At 35.5% G+C, this 20459-nt stretch overlaps 1 protein-coding gene across 1 annotated transcript; it reads right to left on the reverse strand.

Moving 5' to 3' along the window:
- Positions 1–685: 685 nt before the first annotated feature.
- Positions 686–18996, reverse strand: LOC123717866 (transient receptor potential cation channel subfamily V member 5). The gene is made up of 16 exons (XM_045674114.1): positions 18906–18996; positions 17998–18176; positions 16442–16570; positions 15645–15783; positions 14792–14981; positions 12176–12329; positions 11559–11813; positions 10389–10635; positions 9844–9954; positions 9203–9285; positions 8038–8162; positions 7379–7513; positions 5743–5852; positions 5318–5499; positions 1558–1800; positions 686–829 (listed from the first exon to the last, which is right to left on the reverse strand). The coding sequence occupies exons 1-16, from the start codon at positions 18994–18996 to the stop codon at positions 686–688; spliced, it is 2517 nt and encodes an 838-aa protein (XP_045530070.1).
- Positions 18997–20459: the final 1463 nt, after the last annotated feature.

Below are 20459 nucleotides of genomic sequence, written 5' to 3' on the forward strand. Positions count from 1 at the left end.
GACGACTTTAGTATTTCAACAAGAGATAAAAGGCAGTTGGGGTTGCGAGGAAGAATAAAAACTACTGGAAATCTTAATAAACTTTATTAAGTAGTTTTAGTAAAGCGGATACTCTGTTTAAAATAAATGTTTTGACAGAAAGACAAAAACAATTTGACAGAAAGAATAAAGTACTTTTGTTCGAAAGAAAAAAAATAAAGGAAAAACATTATCATTCATAATAAAAAAGAATTAGTTAAAAAGAGAGTTCACAAGCACCTACCCCTGTTGCGTGGGCAGGTAGTCTTTCGTTTGACATAGTTATAGTTGGTACTTTGACCAAACCATTGTCTTAAGTTTTTCAACGAAAATGTACGTCTGTGGCCAGGTTTGGGTCTAAGAAGTCACTTGACTTGTATGATTAGTTGAACTCAAAGGCACGTTGAAGGCAAAGTGGAGGTCGTATTTTTTGGCGTTAAGTAAAACGTATCTGAAATACTCAAGTATAACACTTACAATTTCATGATTAAACTACTATTACACAAGAAGAAAACTTTCAGTTGCAGGATAGGACAGGTTGAGAAGATGTTTAAAATTGTTGATGAATATATAATTGTTTTAATGGTTAGTGAAAAGTGTTTTTAAGAGATGAAAGGGCCTCTCAAGAAAGAAAAGGGTATATTTTCTACATACAACTTTGTTACGACTATTTTCTAAGAGGATAGTTTCGTATCGGTGACGCGATTGGACCATTCTTCAAGTCAATCTCCCGTTGCTTCCTCTTTGCGACAATACGCTGATGTGTTCGCTTCATTTCTAGAATTTCTTTCATCTCTTCTTTGTCTTCATCCTATAAACATTACAATAACTAAATGTTGCTAGATTTATAATTCAAGCGGCCATTTTGTGACACTAAAGTTTGATATCAGTGAGGAGGATTTTGGGTGTCGTGCGAAATATCTGCACATACCATTCTTTTCTCGAAGCAGTTCAGACCATTTTCGCCCCCTGTAACTTAGTTGTGGTTACAATGTGTAAAATGAATTCAATTAACAATAAACATAGTATTTATCAAGTTTCATTTTACTTCATTGTAAATCCTTTTGAATTTTGAATTTGTTTAAGAATTATAACTATTAAAATTTCTTAACTTTGTCACTCACTCCCTGACCGATAATCAAAACCCCAAGGCATTTTTAACAGACATAGAAGCTTCAAGTTAATAATACAATTAGTTTAGGCTCAAGGAAATCTAAAACATTACAACCCTTTTAGGTCTGGACATTTTTACTTCTGTATCTCTTTCATGATTGATCAAATAGATAAGTAGATGAACAGCTTACTGCTTGACACAGGACTTAGACCCATCTAAGGCAAGCCGTTTTCCTCAAGGTTTTTTTACGATGCTCACATGGAAACACATGGTGCACAGCCAGCGATCGAACCTACAATCTCAGGAGTGAGAGTCGAACGCTGAATCCACTAGGCCAACACTGTTCTTCCATAAACCGGTTTCATTACCAATTGCCGTGACCTCGTTAACTTGGTGAACGTTAGTAAATAAATTTTGTTAATTACCTTTTGATTAATCCGTAACACTAAAGCTCTCTTTCCGCTAGCCATAGGCTGGCTGTAGGTCATGAGTTGCTTCAACCGTTGCGCAGGCGGAACACCCCTTTCCACAACTAGAACTATTCTGGCCCACTGTCTCTGCCATTCGTTACGAGTCTCCGCGATCTTCTGATATGTGTTTCCCATCATGGCGATTAACATGTTCACTAGCAATACGGCAACGAGTATCATGTAGATGACGAAGAGGAGCTGAAATATAGGCTTTAATTAATAGCGGCCTTCATATGCTTTATATTAGTGAAAACTGAGTAGACATTGTTATTTTTTATTTTTTTATTTATTAAAGTTTACCACATCATACATTGTACTTAATCTCCTGCATATTTTACAAAATCTTTCGTCTTGTGTGTATAACAATTGAAACATAAGATAAAATAAGCACACAATAAAATTAGAAGATTTTTTTGGTTAAGTAAAAAAAAAATAGAAATAAAAAAATCATCAGAAAACAGCGAATTAGGTTCGAGATAGGCACCTAACAATGCTTTCTCTAAAACCGATCAGCCCACTTCCGAATATATCCTGTTCAATCCTTTAAGTCAGCATAATATTACTTATTAGTCATAATTATTGTATCTAGGCTAAATTGTAATTCATATAAACTCTCTCTTTGGTGAACTTTGTTGTAGGAAAAAAAGTTAAAAGGTTGTGGCAATCAACCTTATTTTTAAATACCTCAAACGCAAACTATAAATCAATTAATGTTCAACGATTCTCTAATCTTAAAGTGCTCTAGCCTGGGTTCGAATGTTGGCAACACCTTAAAACTATAATTAGTCTGGCCATAAATACTGTTACAATTCAAAATTAAGAAAATATTATATTTGAATTTGGAATCTGTCATTTTTATACAATTAAGTTTTCTCATTTAGGCGCCAATATATTGTACAATATTTTGATTAAAATGGAGTGTGGTGATAAAGAGAACCGAATCGCTGTGATAACATTACACCAAGTACACAAAATGCAATTTTTAAAACTCTCCATACGCTTGGTATTAGTCAAATGTTTATGTACCGGACTACTAATAGGCCTCGAGACCTCCTCTAATGTAATCTCTCTGTAATGTAGTGTTCGTACGAAAAATCTGGTCAAATCAGTAAGGGAAATAATTCGAAGAACACCTGTCCGAAAACTAAAGATTTTATCTCGAGAGATGAAGATAACACCTAGAACCATGTCGCGTATATTAAAAGATGACTTAGGACTTTGGAAAACACTTTTTAAACGGATTGAAGCTATGTATTATTATTATAAACTTATAATTATTTACTAAAGTCCTTTTGTATTCAGTCACCGTGACCACGCACGCTGTAAAGCACGGGAAACGTCGGAAAAATAACTGTATGTAAATCCGTTTAAAAAGTGTTTTCCTAATGTGTAAAAGCTATGCTAACAAAAGACAATACTATAACTTAGGACTTGTAGCCTATTTTTTGTAGTTTTGAATTTATGTGATACAGTGATAATTCTCTTATTTCGCTTGGATTTTCTGATCAATCCCTGCAACAGAGTTTCATAATTGTCTAGGCAGAATAAAGTAATTATTGTATCTACCGAAATCGAACTAAAACTGATCTCAAATGACATCTACGGAGGGGATTATGAATAGCATTTTTTGTTACGTCATTATTGCTACATAACTCATTCGTATTCATTATTCACCAACCATTTTTAAAGACCCCATAATCACCGTTAAATTCGGAGTTTGCCTAACAGTACTCAGAGTCGTTAATAAGATTATATAACGATTTAATAGATCGTCAAAGATCAACTTACACGGGATTTTTTAAGTCAGTTAGAAGGTCTTAGTAATTGGGCCTTTTTCGTATCTGAGTTGCAATTTAGATTGAGGTTAAAGGTACACTGTCATATGGACCAAACTATTATACTCATTGTATACGGTAAGTAAGATAATTGAAGACTGGGAGTTGAAACATTTTTTTTTAATTTTATTTGAGGACTATTCCAGGATGTCAAACAACAATCTATATAAAAAAATCTGTCAAACCATTTCTCCACTGAGTCCTTCAAGAAAAGAGTCTCCACTGTAAAATATGTAATTGAAAACAAGGTTTTTTATAGAATTGGGGGCAAATGGACAGGAGCTTCACCTGATATTAAGTGATACCACCGCCCATTGACACTCACATTGCCAGAAGGTTCGTAAGTGCGTTGCCGGCCTTTCAAGAATTGGTACGCTCTTTTCTTGAGTTCTAAGGCGAATTGGTTCGGAAATACTTGAGTGGGTAGCTGGTTCGACATAGTGGTAGTCCGCGGCAAAAACTGCCTTAGAAAACGTAAAAGTTGTAAGTTTTTCTAATAAACTATTATTAATGAGATTTTTATAATTTTCTCTGTATTTATAAATAAACGTCTCGCTAAAACTCTGGCTGGACCGATTTGGCAAATATGATCTCGAAATGTGAGGAAGTTCAGGGAAGGATTAAACGGGAAACATAAATAATCAGCAAAGAAAATGCTATAAACGGCAATTGAATTTTCCAATAAAACTCGCTGGGATATATTGCCTTTGTATTAGAAATTAGGTTGTTATGACAACCAAGTGACAATTATTCATATCTCGTCCATCTCACGTCGGTCCGTATTGTCCGTAGGTCTTTGGTATTTTTTCTTAATGTTATATTAGATTTTTACACCAATATATGTATACGATACGGCGATACGTATCACCGGTTATTCTTCTTCATCTTCAAAGCCTTCGAACTTCCCTTGCGAGCCTCCTGCCAATGTCTAAAGGCTTACACTTAGCACCAGTTGAACTTCCTGCCCGTTTGATCTCTGTTATATAAACAAAAGCTTATACATAGCCGCAACTGTCACTTGTCAATTCAATCAACCACTTCGAATGGCTTCAACAGTATTCCGTCACGCCTTTTGTGTTGTAAACATGTACCGTAATTTCTTAAAGCAATAAACCTTTGACTTTTAGCCATTGAAATGGTTGACAACTGTAAAGGACGTTTGCAATATATTACATTTGATTCTGATACAGAATACTCACAACGTTTAGTACGCCTAAATAAATTAAAATTAATTCAAGACATTAGACAAGGATTCTCCTTTAAAAAGTATTATTTTGATAGATATATCTTTTAATAAAACCTAAACATTACAATCAAATATACAGTATCTTAACAAAAATTAACAAATAGAAAATTAAAACAAATTTAAAAAGTTGGTCACTGCGACAGTGTACCTTTAACGCTGGCAGCATTTCCTCGCTGTATTGCGATATTTATTCGTTGAGGAAAGCACCAGCTCTGAGTTCACCGGTACTATGTACCAGGCGTCATCTTAAAACATTAGAACCTGTGCACCTAAACCCTACGGCCTAAGAGTCCAAAGGGAATAAACCGCAAACAAAAGGTTTTTTTTTATTATTACTAGCCTGCCAGTATTTATTTTTCTTTCCAAGGAAAATGTATACCATTATAACTATTTATTAAACAGCCCGTATTACATTCATATCACTTCTATCTTCCGTTTAAACATATTTTGGCGTGTGCTTATTTATTGTGAAATATTTTCGCATAACTGGACATTTATAAAATTCGAAATAAATGTTGAATACACAACAAAAAATGCAGCATGGTGAAATAATTTTTATCAAGTAGTTTTTGAACAAAATCGTTAACAAACATTTCCTCTTTATAATATTAGTATTATTAGTAATATTAGTTACCTTGGCCTCAGTCTCGTGCGCAGTTCTGTCAAAGGCGCTGAAGTAATCCGAAAAAGTCGTCAACGACATGAGGAACATCGCCATGATGCTCTCCATCGGGGAAGGCATGGGGTTCGAGACCGAATCATCGACTCCTTCGGGTGTATTTGGATTGTCGAAGGATAGAAATATTATATAGTACGCTGTAAATACAAAAGTTGTATATAAAAAAAGAAAAAGAAAGAAAAGAGAAGTCTTTTTTAAACACAATAAATAGAATATAAAGTGTACTACAATTCCCTGTGTCGTGGGCAGCCAGTCTCTTCCTTTTGACATGTAAACAGTGTTTTACTTAATGACTTCGACATAACACATTTATGTTTCAACCATTTTTGCACAATAAGAATATTTTCAGTCAGTCAATCAGCATAGAACAGGAGAGTTACCTTGCGAGAATCCCATAACGAAGACCAGATAAATACACACAAATCTCAATAGATCCCCCATCACCATTCTATAAATCATCACCACGAATGGACCAACCGTTTTGAAACCACTGAAAAAAATATATGATTGTCCATTGACATTGAGGACTGTTGTCCTAGAGGCTTTAGCGTGCGACTCTCATCCCTGAGGTCTTTCCCGGCTGAGCACCAATGGATTCTCTTTCTATCGCATTTAACACTCGCTCGGACGGTGAAGGAAAACATTGCGAGGAAACCGGCTTGCCTTAGACCCAAACAGTCGACGACTTGCGTCAGGCTGGCTGATCACCTAGTTTCCTATTTGAAATGATCACGGAACAGATTCAGAAATATGAGGCTCAGACCTAAACGTTTGAAGCGTCACTTGCCTTTCTCTTCTTTTTTATAATAATACCAGCTTATGCCCCGCTCTCTCCTTATTCCTTAACAACTTAACTTGTCGTATCGGTATGTACTGTATGGTACAGATACCGGCAAACTTCTTCAGCATTCAACAAGGGAGTGGCGGAAAGTTTGCGCATCGTACACAGCGCGGGACACAAACGTCAACTGATGTACTAATCACGCGATCGACACGTCACTCTGCCGCCAAATGATACATGATTAAAATCGCTTCTAAAGCAAGGACATTTGTTCAAGATGTTTGCCGGTATTTGTAAATGGTATTTATTGACATTCTTAAGTTTTATCAAGATTAAATCAAGACTTATCGCTGCTAATGACTCCTGCATGTCAAAAATAAGGATTTGGATGCGATTCTATTTACTATTGTTTACTAGTTTTGGACCAGTTTAGGCGACAACGACTTGGTCGAAATATATTCTTTCTTATGTAAGTAGTGTTTGGTATTTTCAATTGTGTAACGTGTCTTGTAAGTTGTTGGAGCATGGGTGTGAATTGCAAATTAATTAGTAGGAAAGTGTAATGTGTGACAAGGTGAAAAGCTTTATACAGGGTTATAGGTACTTCGACGTATTTCCTTTAGATAATAGAGTTGACTATTTATGATAATTTTAACTCTTGCATTGTGAAATAGTGAATCATTTTTGATCATGATATTGATATTTTCAACATAAAACAAATCTCTAACATAAATTTTCATAAGTATCAACGCTAATGTAAGTTGATCAATATTAAAACAACAATTAAAAGTACAAAATTAAAAATTATCGCAAATAACTTCGAACGAAACGAAAATGTCGAAGTACCAATATTTCTGTATAATTTGTGGCAACTCCAGACTCCAAAAATCTCCAAATACAAGAAAGATATTAATTTCATCCATAAACTTTTTCATATCATTTTAACTATATTATAATTACGTGGTCTAATATCGCTATGCCTATTACTAATAGAGATTAAACACTGTTTTTATTTTTAATACGATTTAATCCATGTCTAGTAATTGTTCAAGCATAATGTATTGGAAGATTGAAAGTATTGGCGGAGATTTTATTGCCAGCTCTTGTTCTACTTCTACTCAGTCCTTGCATTGAGAACTGGCAATAAATTGAAGACAATTTGAATGAGTAGTTAAAAAAAAGTTTACTATTAAAACTATAATTAGACATAGACACAATCTATTGTTTTTGCTCACCGACAAAAGAACAAGAAATAAGGTGCAGTTGTTAGCATAATGATCACGGCCAGATGGTCCTCAGCTTCATCAGCACACCATAAGCGAAGAGAAGGCAGAATGACCATTAAGATACAAGAGAACAGGAACATTACTCTACAATATTAGAATTATGATGTACACAGAATATAGAAATTCGATTTATTTTGGCGCGCAATTATTAGACTTTTTTTCTATACTCTATGGCATATTACAATGTTTACTTATGTGTGGTCACACCTGTTTAAAGATTTTTTTTTAATGTAGGGGTGTAATATATTTGGAATAGTTTTATAGACAATTATGAAGTATCGGGACCAAACTTTTTATAATTATTATTATTACTATGTAGGTTAACTAATATTATTCTTCTCATGTAAAATATCTATTTCGTTATGATAATAAATTATTCAAACATATTTTTAACAATTGAAAATTACGAGATTTTCCCACTAAAAAAAAATAATTGGACCTGTATCTTGTTAGAACTGTACAACAGTATTTGAGGTCTATTTAGGCTCCTAAGCACATGTGCTTAATTTCGTAAGTGTATGTTTGCCCTTAAATAGATCAGGTATATTTCAACTTGGAACAGTTCGGGATATTAACGTATCACCTAGGTAATTTATAATTGACTTTACCTGGATGGTACCGTACTCAAATTCTCAAAGAACATCTTCAATCCAAGAAACCTGGCTTCTCGTAGAGCTGCCGCGATATATATGAGGGCTCCGAGCCATAACATTAGTTCCGTGCATATTCTTACCTATGGTAAATCAGGGATTAGCAATAAGGGATTCACAAACCAGTGGCAACAAAATGGCTCACAGTCAAACGCATTTTTGGCGTACGGCAGTCAAACTGGAGGTGCAGAAGAAGACGTTCACTCTTCTGCAGATTATAATGATAGGCAAAATTCAAGGCAAGCGGGGGTTGGTGGAACTAAGAAGTCTTGGTTGCGGAACGAACGTACATATAATTATCAAATCAATGTATACAAAAAAAAAATATGTGGGTGTACTAGTGTACACACGTAAGAAGTGAAACTTCTTTATGACCTTATTTTTTCGAAAAATGCTCTTCTATATGCAAACTTTACAGAAATTGGTTAAATAAAGTTAAATTAGATGAACTTTAACAAATGGCTTTTATTATTATTGACATGAATACAAATAATACAATTATTTCATTTTACCTTATTACTACTAAGATTATTACAGCATTTCATTAATTGTTATAGAATTATTACTATTATTGCTATCGATATTTTTGTTATTAATGGCTTAGAATCTCTTCGAATCAACCGTGGTACGGACAAGAAAAAGATGGCGCGTAACCGAAAAATGGATCTATATCCAACTTTATAGAAATTGGTTAAATAAAGTTAAATAAGATGAAGTTTAACAAAAGGCTTTTATTATCATAGACATGAATACAAATAATACAATTATTTCATTTTACCTTATCACTACTCAGATTATTACAGAATTTCATTAATTGTAATAGAATTATTACGATCATTTTTATTGTTATTATATATTTTTTTTTATTATTGGCTTCGAATGGCACGTAACGGAAAAATGGGACGCGTAACCGAAAAATGTGACAGCAATTTTTTTCCAACGGCGATAAAAAAGTTTCACTTCAAAAATTGAAAAAACTACCATATTTTGGAAGGAGTCATTTTTTAAAAATTTTGACTTGTAATTTCGACTTTCAAAAGTGGCCTTTTCAATAATTGAAATAAATTATTTAAATTTTTCACTTAAAAAACTTAATCCAAAGAAAACATTAAATTCAGTCTACCTTAGCCTGCGAAGAATCGAAGTTCATCAATCTACACTCTTCAGTTAGATCCTCCCACCAGCCCTCCATATCTGTCTCCTTTGCTGGATCCGAGGCTGAAAAGATTTTTGAAGTGAAACTTCTTGAAATTTTTCGGTTACGCGTCACATTTTTCCGTTACGTTTTCTTGTCCCTACCACGGATTATTCGAAGCCATTAATAACAAAAATATATAATAACGATAACAATGATAGTAATAATTCTATTTCAATTAACGAAATTCTGTAATAGTCTTAGTAGTGATAAGGTAAAATGAAATAATTGTATTATTTGTATTCATGTCTATGATAATAAAAGCCTATTGTTAAACTTTATTTAACCAATTTCTGTAAAGTTGCATATAGTAGATCATTAGTACACGCACGCATTTTTTTAAAACAAATTGAACTTTAACAAAGTAATAGATAGGCCGACCAAATAGGATGGTGTATATGTGTATGGTCTCCTAAAGGTTTTGAATTATTTATTTTTCCTAACACGTTAACTGCCATCCGTGCCTGACACACGTCGTCCATTTGAATCGAAGGAATGCAGGTTTCCTCACGATACTTCACCGGAAGAGCGTGTATTGTTTGCGCACAGAGATCTTACTTTTAACTCACTTTTAGCTTTGGGATGACTCTTAAAATGTCCACACTTGGTTTCATTGACTTTGCTTCTATTAAAAACCTCGACAGCCAGTTTCTCAGCTATACGGATTAGAGTACAGTTTTCTGAAATCATAATACTTTTGTTAGTACAAAATAACAAAAAATCACTTTGTGTATCACGCACTTAATGAAGTTTCAGCTTTTGTTTAGTTTTAGTTATTTTTTAACATTAGTTAAATTTCATATGTATCTTTTAGTTAATAATTAGAAGCGCTAACAAAATATTGGAACATTGCACACTTGAAGCCAAAATTCGTATTTACCACACTCATAAATTGTAATTTAACATTCTCGTTTCCGATAATATCCAATAACATAAGTGTCATTTAGATTTACGAACTATTCAATAGGTCAAGTTAGGTTTTTGTTAATCCAGCGTCCCCTAATGTTATCTGAGTTATAAGCTCATATTTAAACTATTAAAGTCCCAGTTACTCAGCTTCAAGAAAAGTGTTTCATTTGACTTTTAATGTCTTAAAAGAACTAATTATACTCACCAACTTCAGGAGTCACTTCAGCGTCAACAATATTAGTAATAGATGCTACTGTAGTATTCACTACAGTGGAATTCAGCGCCCGGTCAGGCGGCCCAGGTCGCAGTGTGAAGCAGACGAGAGACACGACGAAATAACAGGCAAACAGAATAAATTGCCGATAGAAACGAAATTTTACAAATGTATTCCACTTTGTTTTTAGTAGATCTATCAACATCCCTTCCAGAAGTTCGAGATGTTCGTCTTTTTCCTAAAAATGTTATACATTCGTAGAAATCAACGGCTAGAATCATTGTGATCATGTCATACCCTGGAACTAGAGTGTTCCAGGGTATATACAAAGCATTTCTCTTTAAAGATATATAGTATATACATCTTCCCGACTGTAGCCAATGGGGTCTGCAGGCGAGTGATTGGACTGGTCGAGGATGCTCCCTTCAGCCACAAAATCGATATTTTTTATAGTACACGGGGCAAACGAGCAGGCCACAGGTGGTGCACCTGATCTTATGTGATACTGCCGTCCATGGATACTCAAATTGCCAGAAGGCTCGTAAGCGCTTTGCCAGCCTTTTAGGAATTTGTACGCTCTTAGCTAGAATTCGAATTGGTGCGAAATGCTTTTGTGGGTAGCTGATGAAACGCTCAGCAAACATAAATTGGACCTTATAATAATTATATTTAAAGTCTCTTAACAAGTACAGTGTTCAACCCGCACAGGGAAGTGTACAGAGTATATGAGTAGGACTTTCTCGCTGCCCCTGCCTCAAACCGACTGAACACTCACTGGTGATATATGGCCAATATTCACCAATCACGCTTTCATTATTTAAACGCAATTCCTTACTTTTAATTAGAAGATTAAATAATATCAAAGAAATGCCATTTTAGGCCTATTGCTCGGTCAAAAGGATTAATGCTATCTGGTCTCTGAATGAGATCTTATTACTGAGCTTCAACTTTGGCCCCAGTGACTTTTTGCTGTTCTCAGGCCTCAGGAGAATACTCGCTGATAAAGAGGTACTCGCCGAAGCCGTTACTAAAAATGGTATCGAAAATTGTATTGCTCTCGAAGGCTATTGAAAAGTCAAATCAAAATCGATAAAAAAAAAATTTTTTTTCGATGTTAGACTGCGAACTTTTCAGCCCTTGCGCCACTATATTATCACTTACCCCAAAGACAACTAAATTTAACGCCGAATCCTTACTAATGAGCCCCGTCTGGGTATCAATAGTATCAACTTGCCCCAAAGGGTACGCAGCACAGGTTGTTGCCCCAATTTGCCAATATATTTCTCTTTCTATGTTCAGGATGTGGAAGAAGAGCTCGGTCCTGGCGAGTTTAGCTGCCAGGGTCAAAGGCGTAAGGTTCCTTACATTTCTGATGTTCAATGATGCCCCAACTTCATACGCCATATCAAATGTGTTCTGCAAACAATTTAAACCATTATATTGAACAATACATTCATTTAGAATAAATGTACCAATTTTTTTTTCATCATTTGTAAAATTCCAATCGTAATAAGTTAAGAAATTAAAAATCATCATCATCAGTATCATCATCGGACGTCCATCCGACAACTTACCTTTACTAAAGCAGTTTTTGCCGCGCACCACCAGTAGTATTTTCGAACCATTTCAACTTAGGTTTATACTTGGACTCATTACGAGTTAGACTTAGCTTTCTTCAAGAAAATAGCGTACTAGTGCCCATGGGCGGCTATCACTTAACATCAAGCGAGCCTCCTGCCCATTTGCCTCCAGATCTTTAAAAAATAACTCGTGCTTACCACTTTATCGTATATAACAAGCATATGTAACACAGTATTTCCATTTGTGTCTTGTTTGTCTGGATTTGCTCCTCGAGCCAAAATGAGTCTATAGCTCTCTTCTTGCGCAAGACAGGCAGCAAAGCTCAGTGGATATTCTCCCCAGTACACGTAGCTATGAAACAAGAGTTTTACATATAGATTAGACTTCTCCGCAACGCTTTAGGCAAAAAAATGGATGCCGTTTAGAATATGGAAAAAAAAGCGTTAAAACTCAGCTTTTTATGGAAGCTGTTCTTCTTAAACTATAGCTATAACTAACCGATGTGTATAAAAATATAGCCATGTATTTAGGTATTCTCTTAATAGTGGATTTTCTATGTTTTATACACACTTTTCTATATTGTTGAATTCGAGACGCAATTCGCGCTTTCAGATTCGCCTTAAACTCCAAGATCAGACCAGGATCTGCTGATTATCCATTATGTCTTCTGTGATCGTCGAACCACGGGCTTTCAAAGGGCGCAGAGTAGTCAAAATCTTCATTTAGAAATACCAACATGCACGCGTGAAAAATAAATAAGTGATGCCTTATATATTGTTACGAGCTTGGGGATCGGATAGAAAATGCCGTAGATTTATTCAAGGGTTTATTTCTTGAAAAATTAATGAGGAATTTATGAGCACAAATTAATTGCAGAGATGCACTTATAACACACAAAAACAATCACTTATTACTTGACTTATGCACACTTCTCACAGTACTTTATCACTTGTAATCACTTTATTCGCACTTTATCGCTTCGGTGTTTCTCTCTTGTTATCGCATTCCAAACTAAAGGTGACTAGTCGCGTTTCGGCTCGCTTATATATCCCTGGGAATAATTCTAAACAATATTCGAGAACTCTCTAGGTGGGCTTGCTACTGAGTAGCGATTGCACAATTCTAGAACGTCCGCACTCTTTGTCTCTTTCGCACATTGCTCAGTCAAGTTTCGAGAAGGTTCCGATCTTCTCTCTCTCTCTCATATCATTTCGTCCTTGTCCCACACCTAGAAAGTTCTGTCTAGAATATTCCTTCATCAAAGGAGTATAACTAGGCCTGAAAACGCCTGAAAACGGGTCTTCTGAAAACTGCACCACTCGACTACACATGTTCTGAAACTGACTGAAAAAATGATTCAGCTTCCTGAAAACTAGGGTAACATTATGGGAATTACAATTTTCTAATATGTGATTGACCCTCTCCTGAAACGGTCAGAAATCATATTACGGCCTGCTGAAAAGTTCTCTAAGTAGTGGAAAAATCTAGAAACATTGCAGTCGACCCGTCTTCGTAACAATATTATAATGATGTACGTTTCCAACTATAATACATGCAATAAAAATAATCCTTATGAAACTCTCTTAATAGTTGCCCAAACGAATATTACACGCCTGGACCAATTTTAAATATTTATTTGTTAATTTGTTGCGAAGTATGGAAGGACTGAAACATTTCACACAACACAAGAAGAAATTGGTTGAGACTCTAACAAAGTGTATCATTTTGACCGTTGTGCGAACACAGCTAAGGAAAGTAACGTATAAGTATAAAGTAACTAAGAGGATTACGGGTAAAAAATCATTCGACACTTTGTTAGTAACACTATACATAGAGATTCCGAAAAACTCATCGTGACTGGCAGAGTGGAGGGCAACAGACTCGCTGTAGCGATCAAGCAAAGGTCTTACCATCACTCAGGCGCAGAGGCTTATCCAATACAGAGGAAGTGAAGGAAGTTGTGACATACACATCCTTTAGAAATCAAGAGTGTGACTGAAGAAGATGTTAGAAATCATACAAAGCATTCAATGTAACGTAACAATAACAATAAATGTCTAATAACACTTTTAAATATATTGTTATGCAGATTCATGCAAATATTTTAATGTCATTGGAATGTCGTACGTTCGTTTGTCTTCGCCTCTACAGTAACAATTCATTTATGTCTTTAAAATATTAAGTTGTTTTTTATTTATTTCAGTTTTCTTTATTTATTTCATTTATGTCTTTAAAATATTAAGTTGTTTTTTATTTATTTCAGTTTTCTTTATTTATCTATTACTTAACTTGTTTTCTGTTTAGTAGATAGCTTTTTACACTGCACCTAACAACATACGATTTCTGACGAAGGAGGCCACTGGCGTCGCTTCGATATCGTACTTAGTTTTAAGAATTGCGTTCTAATAAGCATTGCGCTTAAGAGCAGTATATTAATTTGTAATTTATAATAAATTGGTTTTTTTGGAGTGCACCGGTGGGTGAAATATAATTAGATATATTTTGTTTATCAACGTAATCTGTTTTGGCTTTATGTATTGTCTGTGTTTTTAAACATGTAAATGTATCGTTGTTAGATTACTTATAAATAAATAAAATTTACATAACATGGCTGTACAATGGCTGCTATGGTTGCAATGGTTACATTAATACAAACCACAGCGGTTTTCTAATGTAACATATTATTATTATATTATTTTGCAAAATAAATAAGTTAAAAAAAGATTTTCAACGAGTGACTCAGAAATGAAACGTTAAATACAATTTATTACAGACTTAGAAGCCATTTGTTCCACAAAAGTAGAAATACAAACCCTTCATAATTCGTATCTGGCTGAACATTAACCCATTCGTGATCAAACGAATCTGATCTGGACGCTTTTTGGTCTTCCGGACACATGAAGTTACCAAAGCATCGCTCGTGATAATCAGCTCCAGCGTCTAATAAAAACTTCACCATTGTTGGGTCCTCGTTGACAATAGTCATATGGAGAACACTCTCACCTTAAAATTAAAAATAAAGTAAATTAAGGAGTTTTAAAGGCTTTATACGACTTTCAGGATCATCATGTATGTGCAACGAAGTACGTCACTTTAAATGGGTTGAAATAAGTGCATATCTGTATTGTCAAGAGGTGTGCCTGATAGGGTACTATATAGGCGTTTGTACGTGGGTAACACTAAAAATGTTTAGAACTGGCCACTAGCAATGTTTTTTTTTTATATATTATGGCAATACTTTTGACTTTATGCCAGTTTCAAACTAGCAATATTTCTAGCTAATGAATACTTTTTTGAATTTCAATTTTAGAACTCTTTGGTAACCTAATGTAGGATATTGCATTCATTTGTCGTTTGTTCTAAAGGTCTTGTTACACGTTAAAATGAACCTAACGCGAGAGAAACATGAGTCAAGTTCAAAAAATATTACAAGAACATTTAGGCGTCAGGAAGCTTTGTACCAGATGGATTCCCCATACTTTAACTGATGACCAGAAACGCATTGTCTGGTTACGCTAAATGTTAGTTCAACGGCGTCGACTCAAATGGTGATGAAAGCTGGAGGAAGAATTCCTTAGAATTTTACCTTCTGCGTTCACATTCGTTCATCACAAAACCATCTAAGTGCTGACGATAGTGTTTTTTACATTTAATTTAATGATTTACCATAATATTCGTCGCTCATGTAAATATCGTTAATCATCTTTGGATAGAAGCGTAGGAGTCGTTTCGCCAAGTCTGCGAGCAGCGATGTTGCATTCAGCAAGCAGAGATGAAGGATTGTCTCCCCCACGGCACCACGTTCCTAAATTTAAACCACTTTCAAGGAGGTTTTATTACTTTCTTATTTTAGATTAAACTAATATGTACTTTTATTGTATTATACGTATATGAGGTTAATAAAATGCATAATACATGTGTCTGCACTGAGATATCATGGAGCATTACATTCTAATCTAACTTAAGACTAATTAGTAATTTAAATCTAACCTAATTTAATAAGAAGGATATATAATATACGAAAGTGTCCAATAACTTAGTCTCTATTAAGGGGAAAACACTGTTCTTGTTGTTTAAGACTAACGTTAACACTAATTCACTAATTCGAAATCTTCTCAGTAGACTCGTGGAGAAGTTGAATTGCCTCGACATTGACGTGTTGGAGACTTTGTTTGTGGGCTCCAACAATCTTATTCATTATAGAGGCGGCCTCCTCCTCCTCATTAAGTTCCCGATGGAGGTCGTTATTGTAAATGTACCAGAAAGCATTACTATTTTTCATATGGGTAACAAAGTATATCATATCGTCAGCCACGCTTGTCTCTATACCAGGTGAGAAATATAAAAACTGCGACTAAACATGTGTTTATCGGTGTGAAAGACAATCTCGAAGTGACAATATTGAAAAAAAAATTATTGAATCTATTTCTATAATAATGAGTTTGCTAATGAGACAAACAAACCTTTAAATCCCAGCAGAGTTCCCTAAATCCTGAGGGGTTGGCGTCATACTCCTCTTGTGTCACGTTAGGCCAGTCTTTGTCTATGTCGAACTCCTCGTCAGGGTTCTCCATGCCTCTCAGCGGTGGTAACTGAATGTAGTGTACACGGATATTAACGGATGGGCGAAGAGACTTAGATCTGAAGCTTACGTGGGTAAAACATTCGCTCACTAATGTCGATACAGCTAGACTTGTTTATTTTACTTTCACAGATTAATGACTTATGGCTTATTATTATGGGGTCATGCAGCTGATGTCGAGACTATTTTCATCCTGCAGAAGAGGGCTATTCGTGAAATCTATAATTTTAAATGTAGGGAATCTCTGAGAGATAAATTCAAGGAAATTAATATATATATAACCTTTCCCTCGCAATATATTTATGAAAATATTATGTATGTATACAAAAATGATAAGTTTACTAGAACAGAACATACGCACAATGTTAATACTCGGAACAAACGCAGGCTCCAATTTCCCCGTACTAGACTATAATAAAAATTCCAGAGGCTATCTTATCTGTGCCTTTTAATAAATTTAAGAAATGCATTAAAGAAAAGCTGAGTGAAAAGGCTTACTACAAAGTTAACGATTATATAGTTTAAGGGCCTGGACCAGTACTACACAAGCTACTTCTAATTATTTTGCGATATTTGTTTTAAAATAAGAGTTGTTTGATGATTTGCTATTTTGAAAGAGTACCGATAGTTTTTTACCCAAGCTTTTTCTCTCGGCCTACACCCTCTGTCTTCTTTGCCGATGAGTAGAGATGTCTACCTATTTAAATTTAATGACGTGGAATAAGTGATACTTGTATCTTATGGAACATAAGCATATTTTTTTAACGGAACTTTGGGAAGAAACTATAACATTTTTGTTCATTAGAACCAATACTTACGTAACCTAAATGTAATTATTATTTGCTACGGGCGTAACCCATAATAATCATTCATTCACAAAAAAATGTAATATGATTATTATCGAACTATAATGACGTAACTTTATCGTTAACGTAACATTAAGTGCTGTTCGTTTGTCTCGCTAAAACTCGAGAGTGGCTGGACCGATCCAGCTCGTATGATCTTGAAATATTTGTGGAAGTTCAGGGAAGGTAAAAAATTATAAAATTGGAATACAATTCGTGGTGATTTCTTTCATAACTTAATTTATGACTCGTTCAACTAATCAGAAACACGACATTCCTTGACTGTTGGGCGGTTGTTATTCGCCAGGTCAGCTGGTAAACAACTGCACTGCAACAATCATGTCCAGCGACGGCTCTCTTACCCTAGTTTGAATCACGGCATTTATATGAAATAATAGATAATGATGAAAGAAAACATTGTGAGGAAACCGGCTTTCAATCGAAACATAATCAGTGTGTGTCAGACTGATCACCTATTTGACTATTAAGAAGAACGATCACGAAAGAGATTCAGAAATCTGAAACCCGGACAAGGCTTTAGCGTCGCGGTTTCTCTTTCTTTTGTATAAATACAAGCAAAATTGTATAGTACCAGCTTATGTCTCGCTCGCTCCTTATTCCTTAACAATACCAGATGTGCTATCGGTATGTACCGTCCCTTGCCTCTGTTATACAGGAATGGCTCCACTTTTGTCTTAATAGCATGATCGATCTCTGCATACTGCTTGTTCTGAACTGCTCGCTTCATCATGTCTACTAGTAATCCACCACCTTCAACACATTAAAAGAAAAGTAAGTAACATATCCCGAGATATCAAGAAGATAACTATGTATTATCCTCATTTCTCCTGTAAGGCGATTCTCGTGTATTAATTGAGACTGGCCCTGCGCAGGAGATATGTGGTCAAGGGATCAGGAGGGGGAAGGGGTCAGATATGTCATCAATTCCGCAACTCACTCTGATGTGCAAGGCAGAATTTTCACAATAAATATCCACAAGCAAAAGCTGGCAAAGTGAGATCCTGTCCAAGGTCTGGGGAGTCATGACGAGCCTTCGGTCATTGTCGACGGCTGTCAAACACGATAATACTAAATAAATGCAGTCAAACGCTACACGTTCCCATGGTGTTGAAACATCTCCACCTTCTCAACTACTGTTTAGATGTCTTGTTGGGACCAAAACCCAGTTATAGGATGATGTATAGGTAACTATGGAACCGTAACCTGATGATTGAGTTGAATCCATTCATAAAAACTAAATCAGTGTTATCACAGGTTCAACAAAAGTACCTACTCGTTCGTCTCTTTTTGGCTTATTCTGTTTACGAATAATGAAAAGAGACAAATACTTTGCAAGCAGATTGTTCTGAATCAGAGTTGCCCTCTGGATTTAAGGGTTAGAGAGAAACTATGACTGCCGTATGTTAAACGTTTTTGACATGGGGAGTCATATAGCGCATTTTCGTCACTGAATCTTATACTATACCCAGTAACACTGACCTTTTAAGTCTATTAATTTGTACAACTTCTGTGTGGACGTGCCAGCCTGCTTCTTCACGCCACTGGTTACATTACTCTCTGTATTTCCCATTTTTTCACTTTAACAGAATTCTCCAGAGACACTTATACAACAAATCGATTTAACAATGCTTGTTGCTTAGTGATTTTATTTGGTCGATACTGCAACAACGCAAGAAGAATGTTTTGCTTCAAACTGAAACTGAAACCCAAAATAACTATATTCATATAGGTAAACAAAGTACACTTACGAACGAACTACTAGTTCGCAAGTCAAGGGTGTAGAGCGGGACCAAGGGGAGGTGACCTAAAAATAGGATAAAAGAGGGAATGGAGAAATATAGCCTTGGATGTTTGGAAAAAGCTGGAGAAGGAATCTCTTAAACAATTGAAGGTCTTATCTGCCAGGGAAGAACCCCACTGGGAGTCGATTCCACAGTTCGGTGGTTCACACATGATCATTATTGGCTTCCAGCCATTAAGGTCTGCCATAAAGCTCCCAGTTAGAAACTTTTTTAGGTTTAAATTGTTTGTGAATCTCATATAATTGATATGTTACCAAATAGTATTTGTTAATCAAATAGAAATAGTCAAAACACTCGTTTATTTTTATTTATTAAAATAAAACCTGAACATAACAATTATTTTAAATTGAATAATTTATGACAGTGCGACGTCCTGCGTAACATTCAGATCCGCCGACAAGTTTTAGGTTCAAGGACGTGCCTTGCTCGGAGGAGAAATCCATGGGTTTGTTCACTTCAAGCCCATTCCTTTGATCTCATAGAACGTATTACGTATTATCATTATCTCTGGATTATCACGTCACTGATACAAGATAATCGTCGTATGATATCAGTATACAAAAACATCGCTAAAGTGTTGGTTGTTTTGTGTTAATGGCGTTGTTTCGACAAATTATGAGTTTGTAATTAGTGAACAATTTTCGTGAAACACAATTGTTTAACACACAACAATGCGGTATGTAATTTTGATAATTACGTTAGTAAGAACAAGTTTTAATTTTTATTTAGTAGTATAATGTAGTAATAACGAAGAGAAGTTCGAATCGTTGACGATCAATCTCTTTCCGAGCGGCTTGGTAAATTGGCGTTGCGTAGAGATGGTTCTGCATCTTCCACCATATTTCCCATGGAGAGTGTTCAGAGGAGTTGTTCAGTTTAATAACTGCAGCTAAGTTTCATTATTGGACATCGAGGCAGAACAGTAAATTCCACCCGCTTTGACGTCCGAAGTTCCACAACAGAGCGTTTTTTAGGCAGTTTCTGCGCCGCACCACCACTATGTGGAACCAGCAGCCCACTGCAGTTTTTCCGAACCAGTTCGACTAGAAAAGAGCGTACCAATTCTTGATAGGTCGGCATCGCACTTGCGGGCCTTCTGGCATTGAGTGTCCATGGGTGGCACTATCACTTAACATCAGGTAAGCCTCCTGCCTGTTTGTCTCTGTTCTAAGAAAGTGCGTGCGTACAAAGTACACCTGTCAGTATACTTTGTAAAGTAAAAGCGTAAGCG

Source organism: Pieris brassicae, chromosome 13 (assembly GCF_905147105.1).
Source record: "Pieris brassicae chromosome 13, ilPieBrab1.1, whole genome shotgun sequence".
Lineage (NCBI taxonomy): Eukaryota > Metazoa > Arthropoda > Insecta > Lepidoptera > Pieridae > Pieris > Pieris brassicae.